Source organism: Oratosquilla oratoria, chromosome 30 (assembly GCF_046742065.1).
Source record: "Oratosquilla oratoria isolate Oo_2021 chromosome 30, ASM4674206v1, whole genome shotgun sequence".
Taxonomy (NCBI): Eukaryota; Metazoa; Arthropoda; class Malacostraca; order Stomatopoda; family Squillidae; genus Oratosquilla; species Oratosquilla oratoria.
The window spans coordinates 34855959-34869286 of NC_134806.1; the positions used below are offsets into that span (position 1 = coordinate 34855959).

General features: G+C 40.2%; 1 protein-coding gene across 2 annotated transcripts in view; it reads left to right on the forward strand.

The window, feature by feature from the left end:
• Positions 1–1027: 1027 nt before the first annotated feature.
• Positions 1028–13328, forward strand: part of LOC143041080 (uncharacterized) — a 35326-nt gene continuing 23025 nt past the window's right edge. The window contains exons 1-2 of one of the 2 annotated variants that reach the window (XM_076212762.1): positions 1028–1656; positions 5417–5617. In XM_076212762.1, the coding sequence (XP_076068877.1) occupies positions 1552–1656; positions 5417–5617 (306 nt within the window). In that variant the 5' untranslated portion in view covers positions 1028–1551. Of the gene's footprint in view, positions 1657–1681; positions 1884–5416; positions 5618–13328 lie in introns of those variants that run through there. The other variant, XM_076212763.1, reaches the window with a different exon arrangement.

Below are 13328 nucleotides of genomic sequence, written 5' to 3' on the forward strand. Positions count from 1 at the left end.
AAATTCGCTTCCTTTCGAACTTTCTCTTATACTACATCTTCTCATTTCAGTTTACCTCCCACTAAAGATTTTTCCCTTTTTCCACCTTTCTCTACTACTACGCCTACTACCATTTTCTGAACTTTTGGTGATTGTAATCCCGGCTACGGCGCCGCCGTCTGAGTTCCCTATCCATTTCTCCCGAGCCTCGACCACCTACAGCCCCTGATCGCTCACTTAATCGCCCGGTGGCAATAGCCCTCTTTTATACACTACTATCTTTTCATTTTCATACAGTCATTCTTCCCCTCCCACAAAAACCGATCCCGCGCAAGCGGGTGGTCTTACCTTGCAAGTCGCAAGTCGCAAGTCGCAAGTTCACTCCAGGACACGACATCTTCAAGCAGCTCTTCTCTTCAAGCAACTCTTCCCTCAAGCAGCTCTTCTCTACAAGCAGCTCTCCCCATCAAGCAGCTCTCCTCCGCAAGCAGCTCTCCTCCACAAGCAGGTCTCCTGTACAAGCAGTACTCCTCTCTAAGCAGCAGTCATTTCCAAGCTTCAAGTTCTCTGAATTCTGAATTCCTAGGAAAGACCACCCGCTTGCGCGGGATCGGTTTTTGTGGGAGGGGAAGAATGTCTGTAAGAAAATGAAAAGATAGTAGTGTATAAAAGAGGGTTATTGCCACCGGGCGATTTAGCGAGCGATTATATTAGAGGCTGTTGGTGGTCGTGGCACGGGAGAAATGGACTGGGAGCTAAGACGGCGGCGCCGACGCCGGGATTAAAAACAGATTACAATCATCAAAAGTTCAGAAAATGGTAGGAGGCGTAGTAGGAGAGAAAGGTGGAAAAACGGAAAAATCTTTAGTGGGAGGTAAACTGAAATGAGAAGATGTAGTATAAGAGAAGGTGCGAAAGGAAGCGTGGGTCGTGGCTATGTTCGTGAGAGGTGTGTATGTGTGTATCTTACGAGAAGTGAGTTCTCCTCTGCTCTCAAGCTCATCCCTTTACGAGTTAAATAAAATCCGAGTGCGTAGAGTTACCGTGAGTTCCATTTCCCTGGCTTGTCCGAACCATATCACAACATTAAAGATAAATTTCCTGGACTCACACTTAAAATTCATTCCCAGAAAATCTTGATGTTGTTTTAACAGGGGTCGCCAATGAAACTTTAGTGGTAGCCATGGCCATTTGTGAACACTCCACCCCACCAGTTTCGCCCCTCACCAATTTTAAAAAGTTGTGCATTTTTATTAAATTTTGTTTTTCTATCCCTCGTACAATGTTGTAAGAAATGGTGACAACTTTATGAATGGGGATGATAGGTGGTAATGGACATGGAACTGCCTAATGTAGGGTTTATGGTCACTTGCAGTTTCCTTCATTCATGTTCTCCGGATGCTCCTGACAAGGTATTCCCCACTATTCCGAACACGGCAAATGTAACGAACACTTTGTTTACAATAGTCTTTACGGGAGAGGGAAGGTTGAACGTGTACTGCCGTTGCCCGGTGTTTCACTTTCAGTTGTCAACCCAAATTTACTCATTTTGTTCCTTATGAAGCATGTGATATGTCAGATATAAGGAGTAGAAGCCGCATAAGGCTTACTGCGAGTGAAATTGAAAAACTAGTGTCGGAAGAAAGAAAGAAATGGAGGGCCTTTAGGATTCAACAGGTTGGTCTTTCCGTTGGTAAACAAAACCTAAAGTAAATAGTTTGCTACTGTTGCTAGTGATGGGTAAACTAAGACGATGATATCGCCATTATTTAATAAGAAAATACCACAAAAATGAAGCAATGAAGATACCAACAAACAAACTTCTTTCAGGGCAATACATCGGCATCGCTGTTTTCCAAATTAGATGTATTTTTCTTAACTTGTAACTCGTTTGGACAAATAAGGTGAACGAAACCAAGAGTATTGGATGAAATTTTAGTTGTGCACACCTATGCAATATGGTATAGCAATAGAAAATTATTAATTTTGTAGATTTTGTCATAGATCAACATAATAATATATGATTTTCTTGGCAGAAATCAATAAAAAAATTGCTAAAACCTATTTTGTAATGAACAAAGTTGCAGTGGTTGAATGTTACGCCATGTTTGTTATAGAAGCCGAAGTTGAAGAAATGAAAGGATAAATTAGTTTATTCTAACTAACCTTACCTAACCTAACCAACCTAACCAAACTATATGTAACATAACCAATGTTTAGTAATTTGGTACCTTAAATTCTAAAGATCATCTGGGTTGTCGTTACAGATGCTGACGGCCTGATTATTATTGTATGTCGGGCAATTAACAGACGACGGCAGAACCCCATGTTCTCTTATAAAGTCCAAGGAAGCCCTATTGTCTTTGTAACAGCACTTATTAACGTCACCTGGAGTTGGAGAACACCCGGTTCACAACACAACATGAAAGCTGTCATCTGAAAGTGACTGGACTGGCATGACATCCATACCACATCCTAGTAGCTTCGTTCATTAGTAAATTTACTTACAGCAATTTTTTTCTTCTATTTCCACCAAGAAAATCGCATATTATGTTCATGTATTATAATTTACAAAATTAATATTTAATTTTCTAATGCTGTATCGCGTAGGTGTGCACAACTAGAATAACACCGAGTATCGTCTTCATATCTTAACTTCAAATGTCTTGTAATCAGTATGATAATCCCTTCCTAATCTTGATGCAATTAGGTAAGGTAGAGTGGACCCCTGGGTTTTGGGTATGTGCGAGTGTGGGCTCTTAGAAGACTTTGTAGAATTAAACATTCTCTATGAATATGTATTGGTTTATTTTGCTAACCTACTCCCTTCCCTCTATGAGTTATCTTAGGCTTATCCAGGTTGACTAAACATAGCTCATAAGACACATCCACCCTACATTACATGAAACTACAATAAATCATGGTATTTTTTTTTAGAAGTGCACACATACACAGTATAGCATTAGAATATTAGATATTAATTTTGTAAATCATAATATATCAATATAATAGTAAATAGATATTTTTCTTGGCAGAAATCAGTATCAAAAAATGTTGCTAAGAACTATGCAGAAATAATATGGTCTAAACATGGATCGCAAAAATTTTATATACAAAGTGGGAGAGGAAAAAGTAGAGGAAACTTTGGCACTCGAAGACCTGGGAGTGTGGGTGAGCAGTGACTGTAATTTCAAAGAACATATAGCCCTAACTGCAAAGTTTGGTAGAAGAATGAGTGGGCGGCTTCTACGAACCTTGAAAACTCATGCACCAGAGCACCTGTTACCTCTATGGAAGACCCTAGTGGTGTCAAAGATGGAGTATGCCTGTCAGCTATGGTTGCCACATAAGATCAATGAAATTCAAGAGCTGGAACAGGTTCAAAGAGTGTTTCTCAGGAGGACTGACAGAGATTCAATCAACTACTGGGAGAGGCTAAAAAGCCTCCACTTGTACTCTCCAAAGATGCAGAGAGCACTACATTATTATATATGCCTGGAAGATACTTGAGGGCTCTGTACCAAACCCATTGCCAGGGGACTTCAGTGCACAATACCACCCCAGATTTGGTAGGACTTGTGCAAGGAAAGCTGTAAACAGTTACTCTCAAAATATAAAAATGATCCAGGCAGAGAGCTTTTTCAGTGCTGGACCACGTCTCTTCAATTGTCTACCCAGAGACATGAGACCTAAAAGGAGTCAGCACTGAAGCTCTCAAGAGGAGGCTAGACAAGTTTTTGACATCATTGCCCAATGAACCTTCCATACCACACGGCCCAACTTCACGAGGAGTTGTATCAAACTCTATCATTGATCAGCTTCAATACCTGAAGTGTGAGCAGAGGTGTGGAAGCAGTGGGTCCCCAGACTGGCTGTGGTGAGGTCATCTAAATCTACAACAAGTAAAACAAGTTAGACACCATCTTTGTTGTGATAGATTCAGAGGTCGGAGACAATGACAATGTCCTGATACAGGTACCACATTACTAAATCCAGGTTGTTAGGTAAGCAGGTACGGTTGGTAGGTTAGGTTGGGTTGGGTTAGAATAGATAAAATTGGCATGCTTTTTTAATTTCTTTGACCTGTGCCTCTACCAAAACAAGGACGGTGTCTCAAGTAGTCAAGGCAGCTACGTTTGTTTATAGCCTTTAGCAATTATTTCTATTATTAATTTCTGCCAAGAAGAACATATATTACATTGATGTGTTATAATTTACAAAGTTATTATTTAATTTTCTATTACTATATTGCGTAGGTGTGCATTTCTAATAAGCTACCCAAATCACAATATATATCTTCTACATCAACATGTAAATGATAATCCTACATCCTAGTTTGGCACTCTTTAAATGGTAAATTTCCAAAAATGCACACCTAAGCAATATATAAATAGAAAATTAAGTATTTAGTTTGTAAATTATAGTACATTAGTATTTTTTTAGAAGTGCACATATAGGTGATGTAGCATTAGAAATTTAGAAGATAATCTTGTAAATTATGATACATCAATGTAATATGCGTTTTTCTTGGTGGAAATCAATCACTGAGTAAGTTACTAAGAGCGATACACAAACAAATGGAGCTGCAGCGACTCCCAGATATCCCATCTTTGTTTTGGTAGATTTGGAGGCCAAAGAAGATGGCAATAACCCTAATTACCTCTAGAATTACAGATACCTCATTACTAAATACAGGCTAGGTTAGGTGAAAGTTAGAACAGACAAATTTATACTTTAATTTCTTTTACCACTGTATCTATCAAAACTAAGATGGTGCCTCAAGCAGCCACCATGGCTCTATTTGTAAGTGTAAATCTCCTAGCAACTTTTTCTTTTATTGATTTTCCGCCAAGAAAAATGTACATGTTAATGTATGGCTACCTCCCTTGTAAGGGGGAAAAAGCCTTTGGTATATGTATTATGATTTATAAAATTAATATATAATTTTATAATGCTATATCATGTAGGTGTGCACTTCTAAAAATTTACCAATACATCAACATTATATTTCTGTTGGTGGAAATCAATAACAAAAAATATGATAAAAGTGATACATTAACAACAACTTGGATGTTGGTGAGCTTCAAGAGATGCCATGTTAATTTTGGTTTGTTGTCGAAGACGAACTAACGGAAGTCTAATAAATTAGTTTAGTCTAACCCAACTTGTTATGGGGTATGCATTTAACAGCCCTGGAAGTCATCAGACTAGACAAATTTTAGACTTCAGTTAGTACGTGTATTTCTTGTGGCCAGACATAGTTGGCAGTTGAAGCAGTAATGTGGATATGGGTAATAATTTCTTATTTGTAATCTCTGATATCTTTTAAGTTCATTAAATATTTCCTTAGGCCACACTCCCTTATAAGAGGGAAAAGGTGTTTTGGTATGAGTATGATTCCTGTGTTCACTAACAAAACTTTGTCTATTCTATCTAGGTTCATCACCAGTCCAGAGAGCAAGCTGCGAGGATAAAAGAAGCCATTAATACAACAAAGAAAAGATGTATATCAGAAGTACAAAAGAATGTCATGAGTGGCTGGGAAAAGGAGAAAGAAAATCTTGTGGAAAAATTAGAGCATGAGTATGCAGAATGTTTGAGTGCTGTTGGACAAGCACACAAAAATGCTGCAGAGCAGGTAAATAATTTTGCATACTTGGTTGAGTAGGCTTCTTCCCCCTTATAAGAGAGGTAGCTAGCAAATGCATGTGTAGCCATAGGTTTTGGCTACACAAGTGAGTGAGCAGGGAAAGATATACCCTCTTTGGGGTTTCTTGGTTTATTTGGTGGGATGATATTTACAGTTTAGAATATAATCCTCCAAAAGGAGAATGTCTCCCCAACTGAGTCTAAGGGAGAGTGTTTCCCTTAGTTTCATCCCTCTCTGGTGATGTAGTCACTGCATATATAGGAGAATATGCCTGTCTTAAGTATGTCTGGTGTCCGGATTACAGTAGATCTTAAAATTGGGATTTATATGATATTGTTTGTGGGTTTAGTGATATTGGTTTATGTGTCATGAAATGGTGTATGGTTTGGAGTTACAATTATATAGCTTGGTAGGTTTAAGGAAATGGTTGATGATCTATGTAGTGACATTAGGTACTTGTTGGGTGGTGGCGTGATATACATTTTAGTCAGATGTTTATGATTAGGAAATGTGGTGGTCAGCAAGATTGGATAGGGATTGTCAAGGGCATGGCATTTCGGTACCTTCTTGTATGCATGTAGATCATGTGTCAGGCATGTGATATATATAAAGGTAGGATACACATGTACCCACTCCCACCCATTCCATTATCATCCACCACCTATTTTTTTCCCCTCTCATCTTAGCACTACATTTAAATTTCTTATTAAATCATTTATTGGGGGATTTCTACATCTACAAGGCCACTGCCAAGAGTACACAAGTATCCCACAAAGAACTGGAGACTTATGCATAGCAGTATATAATTGTCCCCCTAAGATTTGTGTCACATTGCTCACCCCAGACAGCAGTGAATCCATAAAGCACCCAACCATCTCCTGAACAGTAATTACCTTCCTTTAAAGAAAAATAACACCATTCTAGGACTCATCATATACATATGATCTACACTCTCATACATAAAGCACCACTGGGAAAATAGATAAGAAACAGTGTGCTCAGAAAAGTTGCAAGTACAGGATTAGAAAATAAAGAAGTGCTCATTATGGTGTATAAGCAAGTTATATCACTTAATTATGAAAGGGATGGAAGTTCTCGATAGAGATGACCTATTGAAATGGGACAAGAGGACACAAAAAGAAGCTAAAGAAGGACAGTTACAGAGGAGACCTGAAAAAGAACAGTTTCCCGCACAGAGTGATCGATGTCTGGAACAAACTAAACAGTGAAACAGTGAATGCCAGAACTATACACGAGTTCAAGAATAAACTGGATGTGGAGAGATACAAAAACAGGTCACAACGAGCATAGCTCCTGTCCCGTAAAATACAACTAGGTAAATACACTGAATATACAACCTGACTTTCCATGATCAAAAATAATAATAAAAAAGAATGCAATACAAATGAACCTTTGAGAGTAAGAATTTGCACCAAATCAACGCTAGTACACCATTTACACTTGGAAACCTGAATGTGCCCCCATGGAACCTCGTATGAAAATAATTAGAACACCTCTATACAAGAACCCTGCAACCCACATCTTCATCATAACCATAACCCACAGTTTGGGGGGAGGGGGAATACAACACATGACATGCAAATATACTAGAACATACTCCAAGTGTCTTAAAACACATCCATGAAAACATAAATACACACAAATTGGAAGCCAAGCTTCAGAGGAGAAATACTCCCAGTACAAATGAGTCATACTAGCCTATCTCCAGCTGGGTCATTACCTGACACTGACACAGTCAATATAGAATCAGTTTGAAAAGAGCACCTCAGCTATAATCCTTTCAACAACAATACAAATCATATTCTGGGCTGCATTTTAAATGCAGATAACCTTACATGAACAGACAAGTAGCAGATCAAAAAGGTAACACTAAAGGGCTGCAGATTTGAAATCGGTGAAGGTTGAGATAACAAATATTATTATTATCACTTACCAATAGAACCTTTCCTCTCCCTTCTCGCTCATTCTCCACTCCTTACACCGTACCTACCACACTCCGAAATTCATACTCATGTTACCCTTTCAGTAAGTTTCACTAAGTGCTAACACATGCATATTTATTCATACAGACATTCTTTCAATCACTCTCTTTTGCTCTCACTTGTTCTGCATCCATACTCATTCCAAAATCATAAGATTGAAGTCTTCCTTTTGAATTTTGTATAGACTTTTTGTAGGAAAAATGTACACTAAAAGGTATTGTAATCCTTTCACTAAATCTCATTTAATTACCTTCTGTGAGACACATAGGAATACAGTGATGGCATTCTTCCAGAATCCCCAAAGTATTGATTGCATACAGTCATTACCTCAGTACCAACATAATATTGAATTTGCTCAAGACACCACTTATACCATATATTTACATCATGCTGAGGGCATGGAGCACATTTTCCCTCACTGCCTTGTTTGCACTAAGTGCAGACAACATAGTAACATTTATCATAGAGATTTCTAGGAGAGCTACAGTAGTAACATTGCCAGCTACCCAGAGGGTATAGGTTACTAAGAAGTGTAAAGGAAAAGGTAAGATAAAGTAAAGGCTCACATTGTACACAAAATTGGACTTCCAGACACATCTTGTCCCAGATACTCAAGTCATATTAAAAATAGAATGAAAAGTGCCTTGGGGGATTAAAAAGTGTCACGAGAAATAAGCATCTGGGAATGGGTGCAAAAAGGAGATTATATGAAGGGATTGTGCTGACGACACTATATGAGTTAGAGACTTGGAATTTAAGAGAGGCAGAGAGGAGAAGTTTCACCACATTGGTAAGATGATGCCTACATTGGCTTCAGGAGGCGTGAGTGGGTACATGAGGATGCTGGCATCGGCGTCTTGATACATAGAGGGGGGTCACTAATAAAGTGAAGTGGCCTTGCTGTGGATGTCCTGTGTCTTGCTGCATCACTTCTGACCCAGGGTAGTGGGTGGGAGGTTGATGATCCATTGTTCATGAAGAATAAAAAATGAGAGGGAGGAAAGGGTGGTGGAATGGGTGGGAGTTGATACAGACATTTTGATTTGGCTACCTCTTTTATAAAGGGGAAAAGGCCCTTAGTATATAGATAGAAATTGGAATGCATCATCTTAAACTTCCCCACATACAATACAGACAGTTGTCTAAAAAGATGCATAGAAGTCTCGGAAAATAAAACAAAAAAATTGGGACCTTTGCCATCTACAATGAGGCCACAGTCAAAAGTCACATATCCTTTTATATATATATATATATATATATATATATATATATATATACATACATACATAAACCAAGGCTTTTTCCCCCTTACAAGGGAGGTAGCCAAAAAGGAAAAGGCATAAAATCATTCCCACCCATTCCATCCCTGAATACACTCCACACCCCTCCACCCTCCCTCTTATCTTAGCACCTCCTGGATGACGGGACATCCCTGCACCTTGTCCACTGCCCTGGGTCAGAAGCAGTGTCACAAGACACAGCACATCCACAGCAAGGCTGCTTCATTAAATCGACGACCCCCCCCTCTCCGTCCCCCCATGCATAAAAGGAGAAGACGGGGAGAAATCCTCTCGGGCTGCGTCAAATTTTGCTCACACATACTACCTCACCCCCCATCCCCCCGCCCATTCCACCTCATGCATCACATCATCCATATACAACCATTCTCCATTCATCCCTGTCTTCTGTCCTCTCCCGTCCTTCCTCAACAGACATTCCCCTCTTCCCCAAAGCCCCCTTTACCCCATCCATCCACCTCATCCTAGGACGTCCCCTCATGTTCACTCCCTCCACATCTGCCTTCCATACCTCTTTTACTAGCCTTTCTTCACTCATTCTTTCTATGTGTCCAAACCATCCTAATACTCTTTCATCAACCCTATCTCCAGATAATCTACCCTCAAACAGACAACAAGCAAACGCACTCATACGTCATTTTGCACAGACGAGCCATCTTACATCTCACCCTGACGACCGACGCACCATTCGACGTAAGAAAGACTTTCCCACAGACTCAGACTATACACCCTTCATAGACAGTCAGACAAAACTCATAATGCATAGTCTCAAGCACTCATCTGCCTGTGGCCCTGATAACATAAGCAACATCCACCTAAAACACATTGGACCACAAGGTATACACGCACTCACAAACATTGCAAACTACAGCTATTCACACAACACTATACCCGACATCTGGAAGCATGGTAAAATAATCACCATCCCAAAACCGAACAAAGACCCAACAATCCCATCATCGCACCGCCCAATCACACTTCTCTGCACCCCCTCTAAAGTCATTGAACGCCTAATACTTAAACTTGTCACACCATATATTCCCCTTGCTGACTCACAACACGGTTTTAGGCCACTACACTCCACAAACACTCTTCTGACAAACCTCACACAAAGAATTTTTGATGGCATCAATTCAGATAGGCCCCACCACAGAACACTTCTTATAACATTGGACATTAGTAAAGCTTTTGATGCTATCCCCCGCCACAACCTAACAAATAAAATATATAACACAGACATGCACAATAACACCAAAAGATGGCTGGCCAATTATCTGGCAGGCAGGAATGCTCATGTGTCATATAATGGCCAATCATCGCACATCAGAAACATTAAGAACGGAGTACCGCAGGGCTCAGTTCTATCCCCCACATTATTTAATCTATACATGCATGACTTACCCACGCCAGACACCTCAGAAATACAAATCTCTTCTTACGCAGACGACATAACAATCACATGCACACATCGTAACACAGACAAAGCTGCAGAAATAATCCAGCCTTACCTTGACACACTCAACACATGGTTCATCACAAACAGACTCAAAATAGCTCCAACCAAATCTACAGCAACACTTCTCACCAACTGGACAAAAGAACACAAATACATACCTCATCTCTACATCAACAACACTCTAATACCACACACAAACACACCGAAAATTCTTGGTGTAACATACGATACATCCATGTCTTTCAAACAACACCTCACAAACATAAAAAACAAATGCACACCTAGACTTAACGCACTTAAGTCAATCACTGGAACAACATTTGGACAAAACAAAGAAACTAATATAACAATATACAAACAATGTATACGCTCAGTGATGAATTATGCGAGTCCTGCATGGGCTCCTAATCTCAGTGAGACACACCACAACACCCTTCAAATCATACAAAACAAAGCCCTAAAAACAATTACAGGCTGCACAAATACATCACCTACAGACCATTTACACCATGAAACAAAAGTCCTCAAAGTCAAGGAACACCTCGACATGAGAGGCACACAAACACTTGCTGCAGCCACCACAAACACATCACACCCGTTACACTACATAGCAGAACACCCACACACACCAAGAAACATTAAAACTACACCCAAAGACCTTTATTACACAAAGATACTCTCTTCTCTTCCTCCACAACCACCAAATACCAGCCTCCGGAAACATATTCATAATCATATCACTCACCGCTCCATTAACACACTGAAAGACAACACACTGCTGCATGCCAGACCCCCTGATATCCACCCTTCTGAATCCTCTCTCCCACGTAAGGACAGAGTCCACTTGGCCAGACTGCGATGCGGTCACCACCCAGCACTTCTAAGCTACCAGAGGAGGCTGGACGACCGTGTTGTGAACAGCTGCCCAGGATGTAACACTTCACCCCATACCATACAACACATAATGGAAGACTGCATTATACACAATCATGCACGCAAACAACACAACATACACTCTATAAAGGATTTGTGGGAAAACCCAGTCTCGGCTGTGGCCTTCCTTGGGGAGACGGGACTGCTCGGACAGACAGTCTAGGGAACGACAACAACAACAACAACAACTCCCTTTCCACCCCTGTTCTCCTCCTCACCTCCTCATTTCTCACTCTATCTAGCCTAGTAACCCCCATCATACTTCTCAGACACCTCATCTCAAACACATTCAAACTCCTTCTCTCTTCCTCTCTTATGTTCCATGTTTCTGCCCCATACAGTGCTGTTGGCACAATCACACCTTCATACAGTCTCCTCTTAGCATCCATTCCCAAATGTCTATTCCTCATCACACTCTTCAATCCACCAAGGCATTTACTCGCTTCTCTCAATCTACATTCTACCTCCACCTTCACTCCACCTTTTCCTGCCACATTTGCACCCAAGTATCTAAAACTATCCACTTCCTCCAGTTGCTCTCCCATAATGCTCACTTCCAGTCTACTGCCACTTTCACTCCTTGTGTATGTATATATATATATATATATATATATACATATATATATATATAATATGTACATATATATGTATGTGTGGGTTTGGGTGTGTGTGTGTGTGTGTGCGCATACATGCACACACACTCACCTATGGTTTTCTTGCTCTTGAGGGGGATGGCTAAGTCAAATCACACACACCCAAAGAGACCCACGTACCTGCCCCTCTCATCTCAGCACCACTGTTAAACACCATATTTTTCAGTAGGTAAGACAACCTTTGGATAAGAAAAGGCCCAAAGTACAATATAAATTTCAAGGTTTGTCTCATATTGGTAGTATAAGTGTTGAACTTTGAGGGATCATATGCACCAGGTGCAGACAGAGGATAGAGAAAATACTATCACTGTACAGTATTTACACTGTACATATGAGGTCTGTTAAAAAAAATGTGAGGACTGTTTGAATTGCGCAGCTCCAGTTGGTTCCAGGGGAATCTGCTAAGTGTTGCTAGGTTCGCACAGATCAGCTGATTATAACGCCATTTCCCAATTGCAGATATCTTTATTTGCGTATTAGCTACATGGTTTTTAGAGAAGTGCGATTTTTTCACTTGGTGGATTTCAGAATGAATGACATGAAGGGGCAACAACTTGCTGTGAAATTTTGTGTTAAACTTGCAAAATCTGCAACTGAAACTTTTGCTATGCTTAACATGGCTTACGGTGATGTTGCTATGAAGCGTATGGCATGTTTCATGTGGCATGAGCATTTTAAGGATGGTCAACAGTCCATTGAAGATGAGTGTCCTGGACATCCTTCCATGTCAACCAACGACCCACATGTCGACAAAATCAACACCCTGATGATGGATGAACAAAAAACCCATTGTGTCCAGGTTTTTCAGGAACTGCTTGTTCGTTCAGAAGAAGATGAAAACTTCTTGTCCAGGATCATAACAGATAATGAATTGTGAGTTTATGGTTTTGACGTTGAAATGAAGGTTCAGTCGTCCTAGTGGATGAATGAAGCATCCCCCCCTGACCCAAAAAAGTTGCCAAGTTCAATGCAAGGTCAAGGTGATACTGACAGTTTTCTTTGATGCTAAGGGTGTTGTTCACCATGAGTACCTCCCCGAAGGCTCCACAGTGAACCGGACTTACTACACTGAAGTTCTGAAATGTCTGAGGGACACCATCCATTGCAAAAGGCCAGAACTGTGGAGGAGTGGTGACTGGTTTTTCCATCATGATAATGCTCCAGCCCATTCAGCCCTCAGTACTTGTGATATTTTGGCCAAATACTTGATCACTGTTCTTCCCCACCCACTCACCTGACCTTGCAATTTTTTCTTGTTCCCCAAACTCAAAATACCCTTGAAAGGAAGAAGATTTGAGATGATTTCCAAGATTAAGGCAAATGCAATGAAGGAGCTGAAGGACATTACAAAAGAAG